This window comes from Mizuhopecten yessoensis, unplaced genomic scaffold, assembly GCF_002113885.1.
Source record: "Mizuhopecten yessoensis strain PY_sf001 unplaced genomic scaffold, ASM211388v2 scaffold4631, whole genome shotgun sequence".
In the NCBI taxonomy this organism is placed as follows: Eukaryota; Metazoa; Mollusca; class Bivalvia; order Pectinida; family Pectinidae; genus Mizuhopecten; species Mizuhopecten yessoensis.
This window is the reverse complement of record NW_018405643.1, coordinates 217577-240619: the sequence shown is the minus strand read 5'-3', so window position 1 is coordinate 240619 and position 23043 is coordinate 217577. Positions and strand designations below refer to the sequence as shown.

Here is a 23043-nt window from a genome sequence, read left to right as displayed (position 1 = left end):
AGCACATGATCTGTGCTTGAGCATGCTAGAACGGTTCCATGAATACGGGCCCTGAATGTGGAAGGGTTATAAAGTGTTAACTCAATGGTGTAATAAGTCCGGCCCATGCATGTTGGAATCAATATATGACGTCATAAATCAATTACGGCTTTCCATGTTTTGCCTAAGCTGAACCTGTCCCAAGTTGGTGTTTCAATATATAGATTATAGATTATACTTTATTGGCGTGGTGTCCGGTAATTACCGTCCGGTATTTATTATATGATTTTTCACCGATACTTCTGCAACAAAATTTCATGTAAAATACTAAGAGCGGCAAAGATCCTCAAAATTGAAAGAATCTACACAGAGTTGTCGTTTTACACTCACTATTTTTTTCTTCTATTTCAATTCAATTTATGAGCAATGTCAAGTTAAGATCGAGATGGGCAGATGAAATTTACTCAAAATGCATAAAAATATAGTAATATTGATTGGGCATACATATCATTCAGTTTTATTCCAAAACAGAAAAAAATGCTGCACCATATATTAAAAGTGTTCCATCTCATTTTGGGTACTGTCATGTTCCCATTTGGGTACACGAGCACGCTCACCCTAGTTTCAGGAACGACAACTCTGTGTAGAGATTAATCATGTAATTGCTACAGACACTTGTCTGTTTCAACGCAAACGAAAAGAAAACGCAACGCATTATCAGTGCAGGAAAATTGCCCGAGTCTATAAGTCCGCGATTTCATAGCTTAGAATCACGTACACGAACTTTTATGAAATCTTTCCTGAAATAAATAAATAAATAAACACCATTCGGATCTGAAATTATACTGTTCATACATTCAGACCTCTCTATAAATTTTAAAAATATGCGAGGTGTTCCGATTAATTGATGAACAACAACAAAGTCAGGTGCACCACAAAGTCACATGCAGACAGAGTAAGTTTGCTATGGGATTGGGCTTTCTTTGTAATGTAATAATCTATAGCTCGATAATTGGACACTAAAAGCCATAACTCATGATTCATTTACTGTCATGACTAATATAAAAATTATGCTAGCTAGCCAGAGTTTGCGCTGGAACAAACCCCAAAATTTTGGAAAACGCCTATAAAACATCTATGGGGCAAAGAAGTAATTCCATTGTGGACAAGTTTAGGTTGTCAAATTTTCGGAGCGATCCGCTCCTTTTTCAAGACACAGTGAAACAGAACAGTTACATATACATCATATTACAAGAAGATAGAACTGATATCAGCTTATAAGGGAAAACCGCAACTTGCGTATCTCGCCTATTGTACGCCAGTTGGAGTATGGATTTGTTACTAAAAATAACCCAAATCGCTTTTACAGTAACTTTTGCAAGACGATATTAAAAATCGCATTAATTTACGACAAGGTAAATAATATTTTGCTAAAAAATGTTTACTGAAAGCGTTGGCTACTTAGAAACTTGATGTAACTTTACCGTAAGAATTGCATCTATTTTTGGTACTTTCCGACATGTAAATAAAGTTTATTTTTGCATTTGTATTATGTTTAATGACTGCATAAATGCGACATGGACAAACGATTTGAAAAAGTTATGATTCAAGTGAATTTGGCTATTTTTAGTAACAAATCCATACCCCTATTGGCGAATAATAGGTGAATTTGCGTATTATACGCAAATTAGTGTTTTTCCCCGACCTGGATATACTATAATTGAAAATATATGTAACCCTGGTAAATACTACCCGCAATATATCGCTCGGCTATAGAGAACTTCTCTTTAGCTCGATCGGTTGAGCGTAAGACTAGTATGCCAGAGGTCCCGGGTTCGATCCCTAGCAGAGGCAGTGATTTAAATTTCATTAATCATGCGCTCTGTTACATTGGCGCCCACGTAGGGACCCGGGAAAAATACTCGACCTTGCTCCACAAGCATCGCTGTTACCCCTAGAAAACTCGAGGATGAGTTCTTTCCTAGAAGGGGAGTATGTAACCCTGGTAAATACTAGCCGCAATATATCGCTCGGCTATAGAGAACTTCTCTTTAGCTCGATCGGTTGAACTAAGACTAGTAAGCCAGAGGTCCCGGGGTCGATCCCTAGCGGAGGCAGTGATTTATATTTAATTAATCATGCGCTCTGTTACATATAGCTATTATATAAAACCAATAGTCCCCTCGGCTAAAGACAGACGAAGGGTAGGAATTAAGCTGAGAGCATCACGGACAAGGAATGCTGATGTAGAGGACCTATTCTTGCGCAAGATGCACTATCACATAAAGTGAGTCAACGAGAGATATCAAAAATGAGATAGCATGTGGAAATCTGGCCGGGTAAATGTGAAAAATCTCAATTTGCTATGGAATGTCTCATTAGTCGCCTTTCAATTCTGTGGTGGATCTAACAGTCACAGCAGGAGGTTCACACTTAGTCGCCTCTTTTGGTTTGCAGGAATAATGCATGTAATTATCAAATAAGTGAGTGCAGGAGGAATATAAGTAGATGAAATGGCTAAGATACTGTATGAATCTGCTAAATTAATCTGACAACAGCTGTTGGTCACACACACTGACATGAACCAGCAGGCAAGGCGAGATAGCAGACCAACTGTGCAGTAATGCATCATTAGGTCAAATGCCCCCTGGAGGGAAAACGAGTGGATGGCAACCGCCTATCGTTCGTTCATACCTCGAGAGTAGCGGGTTTGTAGATTGGTGATCCAAAACCGTTCTCTCGTACATCGTCTCGTTTCATCCCATGTAGGGCAATGATCTATGGCAACAACCTGCATGTCTTTCCAACTGTGGCTAGGCATATTAAAATGCCTTAATTGCCACAGGGTTTGTTCTGCTTGATGGAGTAGCGGTGGTTGTTGATTCTGACATTGAGCTGGATGCAGGTCTCGCCCATGCACGTACTGTAAATTGCATTTATTGCAGGTAATATTACGTACACCACATTGACTGATGTGCATGTACAGTCAGTGTTTGTAGTATGTGATACACTTTGCCTTTGATTGTACATTGAATACACTGTATATATGTATAGTATATTTATATCCGGTTCATCGGTGAGGAAAATCGGGTCTAATTGCTCGTCTGAGAGACACAGTACGGCTCCATTAGCTTATACTATGTATCACATGTGATGACATGATCTTCAAATAGATGAAGGTGGTCATTACTACTAGATGTAGATGTTAGATATAATACATGTAATCTTCACATGGACAATATGATCGAAGTTCTATTCGTTTTTGATTATGACCTGATATGTATTGGATATCATCACCTGTTTGGCTTCATAAGTTGTAAACTAATAACTTGTGCCAAATCCTTTTTTTCCAATTCTGGTTTATAAAATGTGTTTAAAGTCATTGGATGACTGTGGGCTTTAATAAGCCAGTATCCGATTTATCTATCCACCAAGAATAAAGTAGGACAATGACTAAATGTGACCTAGTCCTGTCACAGGGTTAAACAATACAACTTTGTTAGCTTGGTAGTCCACAGGGCTAGTTGAATAGATTATTCACTAGTCCTTCGTCAATGTGTAACAGGAAAGAGAATATAGTGTGATTCCACCAAGGATCGACCCTTGATCTCCAGGTTTCTAGTCGGACGCTCTACCACTGAGCTTAATTCCCTCTAGCTCGAAGCTAGAAGGCGACCTTAATCCTATGTACAATTAAAAACTGCCACACTACTCCACCCTTTTTTAATGTGTTTGCCCTCGAACACCACAACACATGGCCAGGTTCTAACGTACTCCCTGTCACCACAGGAAGGGCCACAGATCACACCATTTGTAGCAGGAAAGAGAATAGTGTGCTTCCACTGGGGATCGAACCCTCAATCCCCAAGGTCCTAGTCGGACACTCTACCACTGCGAGCTAAAGGGAAATTCCCTCTAGCTCGAAGCTAGAAGGCGACTTTAATCCCATGTTCAATTAAACCTGCCACAAATGTAACTGTAGAAGGATGAGGAATTATATAGTGATAAAGATATAGTGCCCTCACTTGGGCTCGAACCTGCGATCCTTTATTTGGTTCTCCAGCCTGATGCTCTAACGCTGACCTAAAGGGAAATTCTCTACAGCTGACACTTGTAAGGCAACCTCTAATCAATGCACATTTATTACAATAATCCCCCCTTTTTTCAAACACCAACCCAGGTTCTTTGATTCCATGCCAAGGGTTATCTTACCTTGAACAGGGAGGGTTAACAGCACCTGTTTGTAGTGATGAGGAATAGCGATAAAGATAATGCTGTTGCTGGGGCTCGAATCCGCGAATCTTGGCTCTCCAGCCCGAAGCTCTACTACAGAGCTAAAGGGAAATTCCCTACAGCTGACACTTGTAAGACAACCTAATCAATGCACATGATTTACTGATAAGGAAATATCACAATCTACAGCACGAAACATCAAAATTAATCGACTGGTGGCTATAGGGGACTTAATATAACTTCTGCCATAATTAATACATGTATATAAAAATATGGTGAAGTTTTAGGAAAATTTTGACAATTATCATGTAATATAACTTATTTTAAGCTGTTTTCTAAATTTCAAAAAGGAATATTCTTATTTTATAATCATATTTTTTGCAAGTCCAAAGGACCAGTCAGGTAAGGTGATTCACAAGTCCTTGCTGAAATCTACTAGTCCAGGACTAGTTGACCAGTGTTAAGTGTCGACCCCTGCATTCACTATATTATACTCTAAAGGCCAGACTGGAATACAAACCTATGACCTCGGAACTTTTGACTGATGCTATAAACCAAATAATGTAATAGAGCTACATTCACTATAGTAGTTTTGATCACCTGGCCTAGTTACACTGTTCTTTTTTTTAGTATTAACTCATGAAGACAACTTTATTTATAAGTAACAATCAAAGGTTGGGTATATCCTCTTGCCAGAGAACTCTATTACATGAACTTGAGAGTAAGGGTTGGTCACATTGCGCCACTAAAATAGAGAGAAAAGACAGCAGAGCTGTACTGGTATAACAGGAGAAAGACAAATGCAACGGCCAGACCGACGTTCAAACTCGGGACCCTCCAAACTCGGGACCCTCCAAACTGTAGCGGACACTCTACCTTTTGAGCTACCTGGTCATGCATGATCGACCCAGTCCAGCTCTGCTACACTGGTATCTGAACCCAAGACCACTGAACTTTGGACAGATGCTGGCTTGTCAATTGAGGCACCTGATCATTTGAAGTCAACAGGACCAGTCCTGCCTGATGAAGACTTCTGTAACCTAAGCGCTTGACTGCTACTGGTTGATGTTACTTGTTCATGCACATATAATAATGATAATATACAACAATTATATATAAAAAAGTTCCTAGGACAATTTATTGACCCGTTTAATTGATTTTTGTTATTAGTTAGTATCCGTTCAGTATTTTCAATTCAAAATATTTTATTGATAAAACATTAGAATTACAATATTATCAAAACCAAAACAGAGAATAAGAAATATATATTCATTCAGTAATAGTGTAACTGATGAATGACATTGTAAAGAGCTTAATAAGGCACTGTAACACATAAAAGTCATCTCTCCAAATATGAAGCGTGGACGGATTGGTGGAGTGGTTAACACTCAGGCGGCCGGGGTTCGACCCCCAAGTCGCATAGATATTCAGAGAAAGTGTTTTCTCTAAATGCCCATACACACAACTCCAACAATTCCGCCTGGACGTGGAGTGATAAGAGACAACTACTAACTATCACAATTATCTCATAGAACAACCAGACCTCAACTATAGGAATCCCAACGTCATATCTGCTATCCAGGTACATAGCAGTAAGCACAGCTCCAACCTCCAGGTGCAGTATACATTGGTCTGGGGTGGATGTTGTGGTATCTGTGCTGTAGCATTTCAAGTGAGGTGGCGCTACGAATAATGTTGTTGGAAGCACGGTCCCACTACAAACAGAACACATTACATCTCCAGCACACACGCAGGCATACACACATAGGGAGATATTAGCCAGGTGGCATAGGACTAGTAGTTAGCGCCTGAAAAGGCAGCTCCTGCAAGTTCCTCAAAAATTGTATTGATTAATGTATATATGTTAATTGTATAAATTGTATATCTTTGTACTGTAAAGCGCTTTAGAGCGGCTTAATTATTTTAGCTAGATAAGGCGCTATATCAAATGCTGTATGTTATTATTATTGATGCATGAGAACCAAAAATTTGTGCATCAAATTGAATTTATAAATGTTTTTGCATCCCCAGGTCTTACTTTTTGAAACCCCTCTTATACTTGGTCCATGTCATTAAAAAAATCAGCTTCACTGATTTCCAGTTATTAATGCCTCAGGAAGTTAGGTCTCTCAAATCTGTGGCAAACTGCTGCCAATCAATATTTTTGTTAGAATTGTGTACCATCTGGTCATGTAAGGTTGCGAGGAAATTTATTTGCAAATTTAATCTCTGAGGAATATTTACTCAGCAACATTTGATCAACGGACATTTGTGAATTTAAATCTTTGATCTTGTGGTCTATGCATTTTATAAAAACAAATCTTTCCATCTTTTTTGTATTTTTAGTGACTTATTCACCCCTGAAGACACATTTGAACTCTTCCAATGCAAAGGTTGGAATAGTTCATTATGAAAGTTCAGGGGTGAATGAGTTAATGTACCAGATATACCAGGTAATGACTACACTGGAAACCCTAGTCTGAACTGTACCTTGTAAATATTTTGTTCACAGATATCAGCTACCTTCCTGCCATGATGGAAACACCAAAGGCACAACTGTTAAACGACTCTGACAGTTATGGAATATTTCCAGAAAGTGCAGACTCCAGTAATATCCAATCTGAATATGAGGTTGCTGATCCATATACACTCGCTCCAAATACTCAGGAAGCTCAAGGTGTAAGTGGAAATGTTAATTGTTCAGATACCTGTGTTTGTTATTCTGACATGATTGGAAATAACCAGTATTTGCTAATTCATCATGCAGCGGAAAACATATCTCTGATACAGTAATTACCATGAACTGTAATTACCCATTCACCCCTAAAGACACATTTGAATTCTTCCAATTCAAAGTGTGGAATAGTTCATTATGAAATTCCAGGGGTGAATGAGTTAAGATCATGATGCTAACATTGTTATCATAATAGATAAAAACTTAAAATCCATTTTATTTTGCATGAAAGCAAAGTGTGATTTTCAGAAATTGTATAGCTGACATCTTTTCAATTTTTGTCCATGCTACCCTAATAACCAGTTAAATACCTACATACATTCCTTTGTGTCATCAATTAAAAAAGATATTGCAATTATTAGAATTTCCTAACAAAATGTTTGGCAGGTTAAGCTAACTATATTGGGTTCTTTAATACATATAAATGATAATAAATATAGAATTTTTGAAATAAGAGATAACCCTTTTTTGCCATTTATTTTTCATGAAACTTTAACAATGTGATCTACTGCAAAATATATATTATATACAATGTAGTCTATATGAAAAGAAAAAATCTTAACAACACGTCTTTATAGCGCTTTCATCTCTTCATGGAGATTCTTCAGACTGTTTATTTGAAGTACATAGTATGACGTCATAAACTATGATGTCACATAATAATTCGCTATAGCAACGTCCGCTATATGCGCACCGGCCATAGAGATATCACAGCAATAGATCTTAAGGTAAAGAGTACTATATATGTTATATATACAAAACCTTTTTTTTTTTAGATGTAAAAACAATTTTCTCTGAACTTACAGGTGTATGTGGGAGTAATTCGAGCCAGCACCAACTCCAGCATCCCTCCTATAAGGACCCAAGTGTACAAGCGCCGTTGGTATATTTTGTTGGTGTACTCCATCATGGCTGGGTGTCAGGGATGCGCATGGAACACCTGGGGACCCATTGCTGCATCTAGTGAAGAAGCCTTTGGGTGGGACGACGCTGATATAGCTTTGCTGTCTAATTGGGGACCAATCTCATACCTGGCGTCGTCAGCAATTTTTGCATGGATTATAGATGTAAAAGGTGATTCCTGTGTTTTTTCTTTGAAGATTTTATCTCACCTTACAGCTACCTGGTAGCTGTAAGCTTATTTGATTTCAAGTGCATTTACTTTTTTAGAGCCCCAAGTTTGATATAGTTAAATATAATAAGTGGCATTATATACTCAGAATTTACAGTGAGAGCTGTGAAATAATCACTTTGTATTTAAAGGCCAAAACACATGTGTGTTTCAGGTAATATGACTGGAAAAAATACAGTATGAAGGTAGGGATTTTTTTTTTTTTTTTTATTTTTTATTTTTTTATAATTTGAGGGTAAAAAATTACAAAAATCAACAAACATAGTTATTCAGACTAATTGAATTTTTTAAAAATTAATTTCTAGGTCTTTTAAATTTAAATAGTAATATGGGATTTAAATTTGGTTTTGATTCCTGCCTATGAAATAGAGAGGTGTCATAAAGAATGCTTTCAATTTTCGGCGCATTTCAGTGCATTAGAATGTAACATAAAATTGTTTGGGTCTGAGGTTAAACCTCAGGCTGGTCAGCTAGGGTACCCGAAACATGCATATTTTTTCAGGCCTCATTATGCAATCCAGCTTTATTGACTAAAGTCTATATGTTAATCAATTAATTTATATACAACATTTGATATAGTGCCCTATCTAGCTAACATAAGCCTCTCTAAAGTGCTTTACAGTACATATAATTAATACAATTAGCATATATGTTAATCAATACAATATACAGTTGTTATATAGCTTTTTAGATAAGTATTTATTTAAAAAACTTCGTTCTAAAGGTGATAATGTCTGGAGCAGTGATTAGAGTATTCATGCAATTCAGTAACGAAGACTAGAATCTTTATTTCCAGCTAATTTAATGATATGTGATATTATACTAACTTTATTTATATATATAAAAAAATATTCCTTCTCCCCTTCATATAAAGGAATTCCTATTGTTTTAGAAATGGTTCTTCTGGGTCTTCTAGTTTATAAGGTTTTATTTGAACATCTGCATTTTATACCGTGGTGCAGCGTCTGTCCCGTCCTGCAGCGTCTGTCCGTCCGTTGCAATATTTCACTCTAAACATCTTCTTCTAAATAACCAAAACGCCTAGGATGATGATATTTGGCCAGAAGCAAACTGGGATGAAGGGCTTATATTCAAGGTCACAGGGATCAAATATGTTTAAAACCTTTATACAACTTCTTCTTAATAACCAAGAGGCCTAGGATAATGAAATTTGGCCAGTAACATGCTGGGATTTTCAAGGTCACAAGGATCATATAGGTTTAAAACCTTTAAACGACTTCTCAATAAGCAAAAGGCCAAGGGTGATGATATTTGGCCATTAACATGCATGGATAAAGGACTACCAAGTGTGTTCAAATGAATGACCTTTGCCTATATTCAAGGTCACAGTGGTCAATATATGTTTAAATCTCTAAATGGCTGTTCTGTATAACCAAAAGGTCCAGGGTAATGATATTTGGCCAGAAGCATGCTGGGTTGGAAGACTATAAACTCTGTTCAACCTAATGTCTTTGTTCGACATTCAAGGTCACAGGCGTATAGAAGGAAATATCGTTTAAAGACAAAATGTCAAATTTACCCCTTTGGCCCTGCCCACCTGTCCCCTGGGGGGTCAGGGAATTCATTTGTACCATCTTGAATCCCCTTCCCCTTAAAGGGTGCTTCCTGCCAAATTTGCTTGAAATCTGCGCAGTAGCTTCAAAAGAACTAGAACTTGCCCCTAATCTTTAACCTGTAGAACTTGCCCAAAAACTTAAACCAATTCCAAAAAACTTGTGTTTTGTACCAACAATGAGGATATATGGTCCAATTTGTTGCTAATAAGGAACCTCAAAGCAATTGCTGTAACCATGAATGTTACAATGTATAATTAGTTAAAAGTTGAGTTAAACACCAAAACACAGCTTGCGTAAAAAACCTTTTTAACCAATTAAGTAAGACGCCAACGCCGTGGGTACTGCTATAGCCCCCTATTCTTCTAATAGACGAGCTAAAAACCGACCATTTGAGATTTTACTTTGCATAACAAGTTTCTGAAGTAATTAATTTCCAATCATGAACACTTGCTTTGCTCTATTTCATAACTTGAAAAGTTACAACGTATTGGTAAGCTTTGAACTCTTCATATTTAAGAAACAATTATAAATGTGATATGATGTTTATAACTTCATATAATGCAGTAAGAATTGATTTTTTTTTTGAATTTTTGATGATATATGTCTGAATATACTTCATGACCCTGGAACCAGTTCATTTACACCACTACACACAGATTATATCTTAGGCATATTAATGGTACACAAACCCTGAAAATGTATGCATCTTTAAATGCAAAAAAAAAAGTTTTATTTAACTCATACAGTCAAATACAAGAAATACAAAAATGTTTGGCTGGAATCTCCAGTGAGGTATGCTATATGCTAAAAAGGCCTTATCCATTAAAAAAGGTTGCCAATAATCATTGATTGAACCACATGACAGTAAAATGTCTGTTCAAAGGCCAATTAACCTGTCATGGTGTTGCATTGCCAGTTGAGGAAGAGGTCCATCTGATGCACCTACATATTGAGTATTGTCAAGAGAGATCTTTCAAATATTTTTGCATTTACAGTACACAAACATATACTCTCACGCTCCCACATGAACTCTTACAATTATATGGTATCATAACAATAATACAATTGTATCATCATCATTATCATCATCATCATCATAAGTATCTTCACAATTCTTCAGAAATTTATCTATGCTAGCGTTCGCTTCGTAAGTGGAGTGTATACTAAGCGAACACTTGGCTAGCGAAGATGCAGAAATTAGGAAAAACCAAATATGAGTGCACTATTTGGGAAAATGGACAAATTCCTATATGTCTTCAAAATCACACTTGAACCTGAAACAAAGTAAAAGTTTCAGTACAACAACTGGATTTACAACATCTATATATAGCTACCTAGTATATTATAATGATACATTTTGAACTTGTCAAAAGTGTTTTTTAAAAAACTCTATTGATTAAATTGTTACATGGGGTATATATACTTCTATATTAAGTTACATTATGCACTTGAGTTATCTTCGTTCTTAAGTGTTGACTTTTAATCAATTCAGATATTGAAAATAAACCACATCTGCTTTACATTAATGTTGATGAATTCGAAACTAGCTTTGGTAATAGGAACGGTTGCTGACAGACCTAGGATAGGGTATGCATGAATAATGGTCAGGCATATATAGTCACCACAGCCTGGTTGTTACTTCAACACATTCCACAGCAACCCCATACCTGTATTTGTCAGGAAATGGAAAAGTTTTACCAAAAGTTGTTAATATATGAGAAGAGTTTTCAAAGCAGAGCATACTGAGATGTAGTTTCAACAGGTGGAGCCGACAAAGTTTGCGAGTGAAATATTTGTAGTACAGGATAATATTTAATGAGAATATTTTGCTATGACTGCTTAAATATTCAGGTGAGCGATACAGGCCCTCTGGGCCTCTTGGTTTATTTTATTACTGATATCATGCTTTTCTTCACGATTACAGGATCTGACCATTAAAGCAAAATCAGCATAAATCACTTAATTAGTATATGGTAATTTGATATGTACTGGAATCGCCCACAAAAGGTGTGTAGTGTACCCTTATAAAATGTCCATCGCAATCGCCCATAGTTGTTAAGGTCATAGGATTGTATTTATAAACGGAAATAGGAAGTACATCCCTAGTTGAAAATCCAATGTAGGGAGACAGTATCACAATTTCCGCATATTCTAATGTTTAATATTAAACTGATGAATATTGTATGTTTATTATTGACAGAACAGTGTGTTCTCTCAATATTAAACTATTTCAAAGCAATCCAGGCATTAATTCAGTTGTTTTTTATCAATGAGTCGCATGTGTCCATTTTTCTGTACTTCAGGAAACCGGCTACCTATTTGACTACTGTGAAGTTTTCCAAGACAAATAACTCTTACATGCAATTACTATGTGTATATGGTTTTATTATCAAATGTCAATTTTTAATCGTTTATAGATAATTTATTTTACACAATTTCAGCATTTATTACATTGATATACATTAATGCAATACTAGTCTATGGCAGTATTATTTTTATTGACATTATTTTGCAAACAATTGTGTCTTTCATTTATTTATTTTTAAATTCACTCCTTTTTAGATAAATTTCCATTTAAAATCCTTAAAATTCTGAAACCCTAAAAAAAATTTGTGGCAGAAAATTGTCTTTACTTCAAAGCAATATAACTACAAAATTTGAATAAATTTTACTGAGAAATGGTGACACAATCCTATTACCTTAAATATAAATATACCCTATTTAGAAAAATATCAGCATCAGCCATAGTAAATGTGTAGTGTATCTTGACCAGATGGTATGAGGTATACTATAAATAAAGAAACACATGTTTAATGGAAATACTTAAATAAATGTCCAGCTATTCTTGATGCCTGAAGATTAATTCAGTCTGGAAAAAATTCTCCTGAAATGCTTTATTGAAAAGAAAATTGAGTTCTTAATTGTTCTTTTAAAGGGTTGCGTACAGCAATGGTGATAACAGGATTTTTGATAACAGCTGGAACAGGCATCCGGTGCATTACTAGTGAGCCCCCTTACGTCAAATGGTAGGTACTTTTGTGTTTGTTTTACCATTGAACCTCCCTACATCAAATGTAGGGTCCTTACGCATGATCATGTGTCACCAAATAATCCTGGTATACATTTAAAACTTATAGATACTTGTTTCGCTAACGAACATACGCATCTATACAAAAATATAAAATTAATACAAATACAGCAATATAGTTTAGACAAGTTAATTAAGATTTTCATTTTACCAAATAGTATCGGCTTGTAATATTAAACTACTATTCCTTTACAATAAAATCTCTATAAACTTGATCCCTGCCTATTGAGATCCTGTTTATTATTAGCTCACCTGGACCGTGGCGTCCGCCGTCCGTCTGTCAACAATTTCTTTAAACAACTTCTTCTTTACCACTGATTGGAATTCAACTAAATTTGACTGGAAGCATCCCTAGGTGGTGGGGATTCAAAATTGTACAAATGGTGGGGCTGACCCCCGTGGGGGCTGTCAGGGCAGGGCCAAAAGGGGTCAATTTGGCTATATTGCTTTAAGCGACTTCTTCTCTGGAACCAAGAGATGGATATCAACCATATTTTACTGGAAGCATCCCTAGGTGGTGGAGATTCGTAATTGTACAATTGGGGGCTGTCAGGGCAGGGCCAAAAGGGGTCAATTTGGCTATATTGCTTTAAGCGACTTCTTCTCTGGAACCAAGAGATGGATATCAACCATATTTTACTGGAAGCATCCCTAGGTGGTGGAGATTCGTAATTGTACAATTGGGGGCTGTCAGGGCAGGGCCAAAAGGGGTCAATTTGGCTATATTGCTTTAAGCGACTTCTTCTCTGGAACCAAGAGATGGATATCAACCATATTTTACTGGAAGCATCCCTAGGTGGTGGAGATTCGTAATTGTACAATTGGGGGCTGTCAGGGCAGGGCCAAAAGGGGTCAATTTGGCTATATTGCTTTAAGCGACTTCTTCTCTGGAACCAAGAGATGGATATCAACCATATTTTACTGGAAGCATCCCTAGGTGGTGGAGATTCGTAATTGTACAATTGGTTAGGCTGACCCCCAGGGGGCTGAGGGGCGGGGCCAAAGGGGGGCAATTTGGATATATTGCTTCAAATGACTTCTTCTGTAGAACTGTATAATAATATAAACTTTATTTATTTTACAACAATTATGAAACAAGTTATTTCAACTTATGTAAATCACTCTTGTTGGCTCGGATGTTAGCGCCAGCATCAGCAGTAGAAAATGTGTAGTGTATCTTTACCAGATGTGTATTGGTGGTACTCACAGTTGGTATATATGAGGTATAAATAAAGAAACACATGTTTAATGGAAATACTTAAACAAATGTAGAACTGTGCACTGGATATTAATCATATTTGATCAAAATCATTATTGGGAGGCATGGATTCAAAATTGTACAAATGGTGGGGCTGACCCCCCAGGGGGCTGAGGGGCGGGGGCGAAAAGGGTATTTGGCTATATTGCTTTAAGCGACTTCTCTGGAACTAAGAAGTGGATATCAACCATATTTGACTGGAAGCATACCTAGGTGGTGGTGATTCAAAATTGTACAAATGGTGGGGCTGACCCCCCAGGAGGCTGAGGGGTGGGGCCAAAAAGGGTTATTTCAACAGGCTATATTGCTTTTAGCGACTTCTTCTCTGGAACTAAGAGATGGATATCAACCATATTTGACTGGTGGCATTCCTAGATGGTGGGGATTCAAAATTGTACAAATGGTGGGGCTGACCCCCAGGGGGCTGAGGGCGGGGCCAAACAGGGGCAATTTGGCTATATTGCTATAAACGACTTCTTCTGTAGAACTATGCCATGGATATTGATCATATTTGGTCGGAAGCATTTATGGGAGGCAGGGATTCAAAATTGTACAAATGGTGGGGTTGCCCCCCCGGGCTAAGGGGTTGGGCCAAAAAAAGTGTATTACTTGGAAATGGTTGAGATCTTCACCATATAACCATGGCATACAATTGCTGAGTATAAAGAGAAGAATGCACATTTGCTTCTAGGATCTAGGTATAAAGAACCTCAAATTGTTATTATTATTGTTATTATTATTATTATTATTATTGTTATTATTATTATTGTTTACAGGACAGTCAATATAGGACAGTGTTTGAATGGCCTAGCAGGCCCAGTTGCCATGGGACTACCACCTGTTCTGTCCTCGACCTGGTTTCCCACTCATGAGAGAACTACCTCTACTGCTATCACCCTCATCTTCAACTATGGACTCCTGGCTGTGTCGTTTCTCATAGGTAAGTGGACAGATATTGGGCATGTGGTGATCGGGTGTGCAAGGGCAGTGAACAGCTCAGTTACTAATTGTGAGGTACAAGTTAGAAGTAGGGGGCTGTATCATATCATATGTACAAATGTAAGAGGCTAGCAATGAGGGAGGCGGAAGTTGGAGGATCAAAATATTTGTGGCAGGGGTAGGGGACAGTAAGGAATGTATTTATGATAAGTTCGTGTGATTAGAAAGAGGAATCAACGATGTTCATGAGACAGTTTCTTTGCAAATTTATGATTTAGTGAATTGATTAGTAGATGAATTAAACCAAACCTCATGACATGCATGATGAGGCATTTGATATACATTATGTACTCCCAGTGTGATTCATTATGGTGGCCTGAGAATGTTTTCTATAAAAAAAATATTTACTAAGCTTACATTATTTAATTATAATGTAAAGATAAGAATGGATCTATATTTTGATGGTGTATACAGTAGTTTGAGCACAGTTGGCAACGAACATGTTCTTTATGGAGCGCTAATTCGCACCCTAGAATATGTTCGTTACCAACCAAGTTCATATACTACTGTACATGTACATACACCATCAAAAGTAGCTCAATTCTTATATTAACATCATAAATAATGTTTTAATGCTATCCAAAACTAAAGAAAAGAAGTCAAAACGGGTTGCTATGATGGTAACTAAGGTAGCCGCTGCTGCTTTGATAATACAATTGTATATAGTTCCAGTGAATTAATCTGCATGGATACATGTATGGGTAAATTAAGAAATTTCACAGTGAACAACACTATTTTTCCTCTTTTCATTGCTTTTAAATTTCTGATCAAGTAATATTAGTAGGACTTGGAACATCTTTATTCGTATATAACGGCGATTATGTACACACATTGGCGCGCTGCTCTGGTAGTGACGCGGTCGAACATCACAAAACGGAAGCCACCATTGTTTACTTTGTCGTTAAAGAACTTTGAATGTGCATCCATGGAAAAAAGAAATTTGCCAGCATCTCTTTATTACATAATCAGATAAAATGGATCCCGAACATGTTCCATGTTTCTAGATGTTGAAATTGGAACCAAACAGTCGGTGCCATTGAACAGTAGTATCTCGCTGAAGCGTGAACCTTTTTTCATTGCATATATGTGCTAATTTATATGCAGTTAGAGTTTACTAAGCTGAAGAAGGGAGATATGTTAATATTTGTTGTTAAACATCTTTAACATTTATAAAAGTGATGTACAATAGTCCAAGATGAAAATCTTAGATTCAGTCCTGATACAACACAGTGTCGTGACGTGACTCGAACCTGCAACCCTTCGGTCACGAGCCTGGCGTCCTTCCACTAGACTGTTAATTGCCAAATTGAATGCTATACAATCAAGAATGTGATTTATATGTCAGCACATGTACACTAATTGTGTTCTTGTTTCTTTTGCAGGACCATACCTTGTATCAGATAAGCCACCTACCAACTCAACAGAGAACAACGCTGGGTATTTATATATATGCCTGTAACTAGGGTTGTAAATCTTGCATCTTAAAAAAATTACCAACTATTCCTATCATTGGATTTTAAATTTAATTTACATTAAGACTAACAAAAACGTGATATATAAATATCTTGTATACTCACTATTGCTGTGCACGTGTGCCGAGAAATTCAATCATTAAGATTTATGATATAGCACTATAATGTTCGAAACAAATTAATTTCAAAATTCTGCCAAACTTGAAATTGCATTCTAGGAATAGATCACTTTGATAATGTTTTTGTACAGTATTAATTACAGCTGTGTATTTCTTTTTTATGTGTATCAAAATATATGCTGTGTTTGAAGATCATAATACTCATTAGGTTTCCTTCCTGTTTAGAATTTATGTTGAAAAATATTTTTATTTTTCCACAATGCTTAGTTGTATTTTGATTAAATGAAACAACTTTCACAATGTGATACAAATATTGCAAAGGAAAGCTTTGTTTAAGTGCCTTTCAAAAAATACTTCACATTACATCTCCAGCACACACGCAGGCATACACACATAGGGAGATATTAGCCAGGTGGCATAGGACTAGTAGTTAGCACCTGATAATTAAGGCAGCTTTTGCATATTCCTCAAAATTGTTTTGATTATTGTATATGCTAATTGTATTAATTGTATATCTATGTACTGTAAAGCGCTTTTAAATGACTTATGTTAGCTAGATACAGGCCGCTATATCAAATATTGTATATAATTATTATTATTACTATACAGTAATTGTCAGAAAATGAAAGCATGCAATATGCAATATCTATACTATATAAACTACTGTGTGGACTGATTGTAATTAAATTTATATACATGACTGATTTTTATAGGTCAATATTTTCTCAGATTTTCAGATTTCCTAGGATCAAATCATACAGTTGTTGTGGATAGGATCGACAAGGAGCGTAAAGAAATCATGTTTCTACTTTATGTTGGTAAGTACTGGCTCACTTTGATGTCTAATTACCACCTAGGGGGCCGCAGTGGTAAAGGCGTCTAACCTTCTGCTAACACTAAGCCCTCCACCACTGGGTCGCGGGTTCGAGACCCAACGTGAGGCAATTGCCAAGTACTGACCGTATGTCGGTGAATGTTCTCCAGGGAACTCCGGCTTTCCTCCACCACCAAAAACCTGGCACGTCCTTAAATAAACTTAGCTGTTAATAGGACGTAAAACACAAACCAACCAACATAGTTACCACCTAGGTTTACGTTGGTAAACCTTTTTACCTAATGTGGTAATTGGTTCTTAACATTTAGCAAATTATTTCATGGAAGTAAAAATTTGTTAAGGAAGAATTATTTGTAGTAACCCTGCAATATTTTTTGAATTCAATATCATAACATGTAATCTAAACAAAAGTTGTAAAGACTTATATGTACTTCTCCCACACTATTTCTCTATCTTACACAACCAGTAGCGATAGATTCTATTAATATTCATCCTCGACACTCCAGGGGTTATGCTCACTTTCGCTCTCTACACCCCTGGAATATGTCACAGCAAAATGAAAGGCTCAGTGTGCACCACCTTGTGGATGAGATGAGGAGACTAGCTCGATACTTTGATGTACTTTAAAAGAATCTTGCGGTTGGGTAACGGTAAAATTTGACTGGCTTTGAAGCCGGTTGTTGCCACTTTGTTATCTTCAAAGGACAGGTATCAGCTTAGCGATTGGTCAGGTATTTTTACTTGAGACCAATCAAACATCAATCTTTGTGCCTTCTATTTTTCTATGACATATTCCAGGGGTGCAGAGTAAGACTAGCGGTAGTACTAAGCTATAGAGTTAGACTAGCAGTAGTACTAAGCTATAGAGTAAGACTACCGGTAGTACTAAGCTATAGAGTTTGACTACCGGTAGTACTAAGCTATAGAGTTAGACTACCAGTAGTACTAAGCTATAGAGTAAGACTACCGGTAGTACTAAGCTATAGAGTTAGACTAGCTGTAGTACTAAGTTATAGAGTTAGACTACCAGTAGTACCTAGCTATAGAGTTAGATTACCAGTAGTACTAAGCTATAGAGTTAGATTACCAGTAGTACTAAGCTGTAGAGTAAGACTACCAGTAGTACCTAGCTATAGAGTTAGATTACCAGTAGTACTAAGCTGTAGAGTTAGACTACCGGTAGTACTAAGCTATAGAGTTAGACTACCAGTAGTACTAAGCTATAGAGTTAGATTACCAGTAGTACTAAGCTGTAGAGTTAGACTACCGGTAGTACTAAGCTATAGAGTTAGACTAGCGGTAGTGACTAAGCTATAGAGTTAGACTACCAGTAGTACCTAGATATAGAGTTAGACTACCAGTAGTACCTAGCTATAGAGTTAGACTAGCGGTAGTGACTAAGCTATAGAGTTAGACTACCAGTAGTACCTAGATATAGAGTTAGACTACCAGAAGTACCTAGCTATAGAGCTAGATTACCAGTAGTACTAAGCTATAGAGTTAAGATAATGCATCACTACCTGTAACTATACCAGTGAGTTACATCTGTACAGATTATGAAGAAACCAAAATTAATTAAAAAGGTGAAAACAGTTTCATGTTGGTACAGATTTTGATACTATTTTCTGTTCTATACACACAGAGTTTGGATTTGTAGCCTTTGTATACCTGTTAGTGCTGCTGTATTTCCCTGCCAAACCCAAGATACCTCCCAGTACCACAGCATCTATAGCAAGGATGAAGTTTAAGACTGGATTCATCAAACTGCTCAAGTAAGTTGTATTAATTGAGTTATCCTTCACAGTTGCAAGGTTGGATTACAATAGTTCTGCCAGTGCATACACTCATATTCATCTACATACAGAAACATGTTTGTCATTGCTGGAATTATTTAATTGTTTGTGTCGCCTGCAGGCGACATAAAGGTATTACTTTGTCAACGGTGTCGTCGTCTTTTGCATCGTCCGAAATAAGGTTTCCGTGCGAGTTCCCTTGGATTGATTGAACTCAAACTTGGTACACATATTGCACACCAATATAGTTTGTATTTCAGAAGTTAACATGCATTTTTGGTGGAGTTAACATTATGCCCTTTTATTGCCAAATAAAGGCATGGTGTAGTAAATACAAGAACGTTTTTATTAGTTCACCTGGCCTGAAAGGCCATTTGAGCTTATGCCGTACTGCGACGTCCGTCGAACGTCTGTCATCCATCCGTCATCTTTTTCTTTTAAACAACTTCTTCTGGAGAACTGGAGAACCTAGGGTCATGATATTTGGCCAGTAGGTACCTGGGATGGAGTGCTATAAAGTGTCCTCATTAAAATGACCTTGACCTACTTTTAAGGTCACAGGGGTCAAATATGTTCAGACATTCAAACATCAATATCCCAAGAACCATTTGGACTAGAGTCATGATACTTAATAATGTTATGTAGACCAGCAGTGCAAATATTTTTCTTAATTACAGTAATGAGGTCAAAGGTCAACTTTAAGTGATAGTAGGTGGTCAAACATTAACATGGGTTGAAAGATTTTACTTCCCTACTGTACTCAATGAATTATGTCTGTTTCCATATCCTATGCCGTATCAGCCCTCGACCCATATCAGCCCTCTGACCTCTAGCCCCTCTGGCCCTTCTCGCTGGCCCCTCTGGCTGATATGGGAGTCTGGGGATGATAAGGAAAATGATATGAAAATGGTCATATGATAATCTCGAAATATACACACCCATATATATTTGTTCAATATTTCACCTAGAATAAAAGCCTTATTATACCCCTCTGCAACGATGTTAGGGGTGGTGGGGGGTATACCGGAATCACTCTGGATGTCTGTACTTTTAGATCTGTCCGTCTGTCTGGATGTCTGTCGTCCGCAGTAACGCAGTCCGGAAAACTAACAGGCAGATTTTTTGAAACTTCACTTGAATGATCATTGTATTATGTACATGTACAGCTAGTTGTGTACCGGCATTTTAATTTCAGATTTCAACACTTTTAAAGGGAGTTATTACCCTATATGCGAAATAACTTGTGTGGAAAACTGCATCTTAAATAACTGGCAGATGTTATTGAAACTGCACTTGAGTTATCAGTATATTATTTAGTTGTGCACTGGCATTTGAATTTCAGCCTTCAATACTTTTTGAGGGTATTATGGTCCTTTATGCAAAATCACTTGTCTGGAAACCCCTGCAAGGTCAAGGTCACCTAATGATGTATAAGTTATCCTCGGGATGACAGCTCTTGTTGTGTAACCATATTACTGGAAATGACACCTTACTTATGGCTGCTTATTGAATGAGGTGTTGTTTCAAAGAAATGGCCAAGATATTTAAACAATATATCTTATAACATAGTATTTTCAATATTACAACTGGTAATTACACCCAGACTGGTGTACAACTATATAATCCTTCCTATTCAATATTGACAAATTTAAGTCTATGCAGGTGTATTCATTACTTCAGTGTTTTCATATGAGAAGGATAATGTGTTTGATTTTGAATTTTGATTCTATTTTTATTAGGAATTCTAAGTTTTGGATCATATGTTTAACCTATGGATTATCCCTGGGTATATTCAGTGCCTGGCAGAGTGTCCTGGATGTAAATCTCAAGCCACATGGGATATCTGAGGTAAAACAGTCAACCAGCTAAACAGTTTATCTTATACAAACAGTATACTGCTAGTTGAATGTGTATTCCTAGCCTGACTGCTTGTTGCATACTGTTATCCAGTGGCGGATTCAGAGGGGGTTTTTGGGCTTCAGGAAACCCGTCCACTCTGAGAATTTTTGTTAAAAAATCATGCATTTTCACCATTTTCCGCAATTTTCCCCACATGGAAACCCCCTTGGAAATTCGGAAACTCCCCCAGATAAGTGTCTGGATCCGCCATTGGTATCCCTCTTTGTCGTTTGTCTTGGATTAACATTTTTCACTTTCAACTTACACTGAGATACTACTGAAGGGATTTCGTTGATATATACATACTTATGAGAATGTTACTAACATTATCTTTAGGAAGTTCATTTTCAATTGGAACAAAAATCCAATATGGCTGCTATTTTCAAAATCAATCAAGTTTTAATTGACTAATATGACTGAAAGATGGTAGGGATGATAAACAGATGGTCCTAAGTATATATATATGATGGTATAATTTCACAGTCACTGAATAGAATACTTTAGTAGCCTGAGTCAATGATTAATACTGATACGTACATGTACATGTACCACTAGAACGACTTCCCTCTCTGTACTATAGTCACGGCTGCAATCTTGTGATCACAAATGCTTAGCAGCGGTAGTAGGGCAGAATATTTATGTGGTGATAGGGTGGATTAACTCATTCACCCCTAAAATTTCATGATGAACTATTCCAACATTTGAATCGGAGGAGTTCAAATGTGTCTTCAGGGGTGATTGAGTTAGTTACTTTGTTTGATTTTTATGACGACATATGTGATGTTCTATAGTGAAGCTGGCTGGAAGATAACTGCCAATATTTATGCTGTTTCGGAAGTAATGTGGTAAGATATATTATAACTGCCAACATGTATGATGTTTCGGACGGAAGCTGGCAAGATATATTATAACTGCCAACATGTATGATGTTGCGTACGGAAGCTGGTAAGATATATTATAGCTGCCAACATGTATGATGTTTTGGAGGGAAGCTAGTAAGATATATTATAACTGCCAACAAGTATGATGTTTCGGAAGTAAGTTGGTCAGATATATTATAACTGGCAACATGTATGATGTTTCGGAAGGAAACTAGTAAGATAAATTATAACTGCCAACATGTATGATGTTTCGGAAGGAAACTAGTAAGATAAATTATAACTGCCAACATGTATGATGTTTCGGACGGAAGCTAGTAAGATATATTATAACTGCCAACAAGTATGATGTTTCGGAAGTAAGTTGGTTAGATATATTATAACTACCAACATGTATGATGTTTCGGACGGAAGCTGGCAAGATATATTATAACTGCCAACATGAATGATGTTTTGGAAGGAAGCTAGTAAGATATAGTATAACTGCCAACATGTATGATGTTTCGGACGGAAGATGGTAAGATATATTATAACTGCCAACAAGTATGATGTTTCGGAAGTAAGTTGGTTAGATATATTATAACTGCCACCATGTATGATGTTTCGGAAGGAAGCTAGTAAGATATATTATAAGTGCCAACATGTATGATGTTTCGGACGGAAGCTGGCAAGATATATTATAACTGCCAACATGAATGATGTTTTGGAAGGAAGCTAGTAAGATATATTATAAGTGCCAACATGTATGATGTTTCGGACGGAAGCTGGCAAGATATATTATAACTGCCAACATGAATGATGTTTTGGAAGGAAGCTAGTAAGATATAGTATAACTGCCAACATGTATGATGTTACGGAAGTAAGTTGGTTAGATATATTATAACTACCAACATGTATGATGTTTCGGAAGGAAACTAGTAAGATAAATTATAACTGCCAACATGTATGATGTTTTGGAACGAAGCTAGTAAGATATATTGTAACTGCCAACATGTATGATGTTTCGGAAGAAAGTTGGTTAGATATATTATAACTGCCACCATGTAT

The 23043-nt window shown here is 36.8% G+C and overlaps 1 protein-coding gene across 2 annotated transcripts in view; it reads left to right on the top strand.

Moving 5' to 3' along the window:
* The first annotated feature begins 856 nt into the window (after positions 1 to 856).
* The window catches only part of LOC110449512 (disrupted in renal carcinoma protein 2 homolog), a 34182-nt gene continuing 11995 nt past the window's right edge, over positions 857 to 23043 (top strand). For both annotated transcript variants that reach the window (XM_021496423.1, XM_021496422.1), the window contains exons 1-9: positions 857 to 934; positions 6725 to 6891; positions 7753 to 8020; positions 12591 to 12681; positions 14778 to 14941; positions 16383 to 16437; positions 17321 to 17409; positions 19069 to 19198; positions 20959 to 21067. In XM_021496423.1, the coding sequence (XP_021352098.1) occupies positions 6745 to 6891; positions 7753 to 8020; positions 12591 to 12681; positions 14778 to 14941; positions 16383 to 16437; positions 17321 to 17409; positions 19069 to 19198; positions 20959 to 21067 (1053 nt within the window). In that variant the 5' untranslated portion in view covers positions 857 to 934; positions 6725 to 6744. The remainder of the gene's footprint in view (positions 935 to 6724; positions 6892 to 7752; positions 8021 to 12590; positions 12682 to 14777; positions 14942 to 16382; positions 16438 to 17320; positions 17410 to 19068; positions 19199 to 20958; positions 21068 to 23043) is intronic.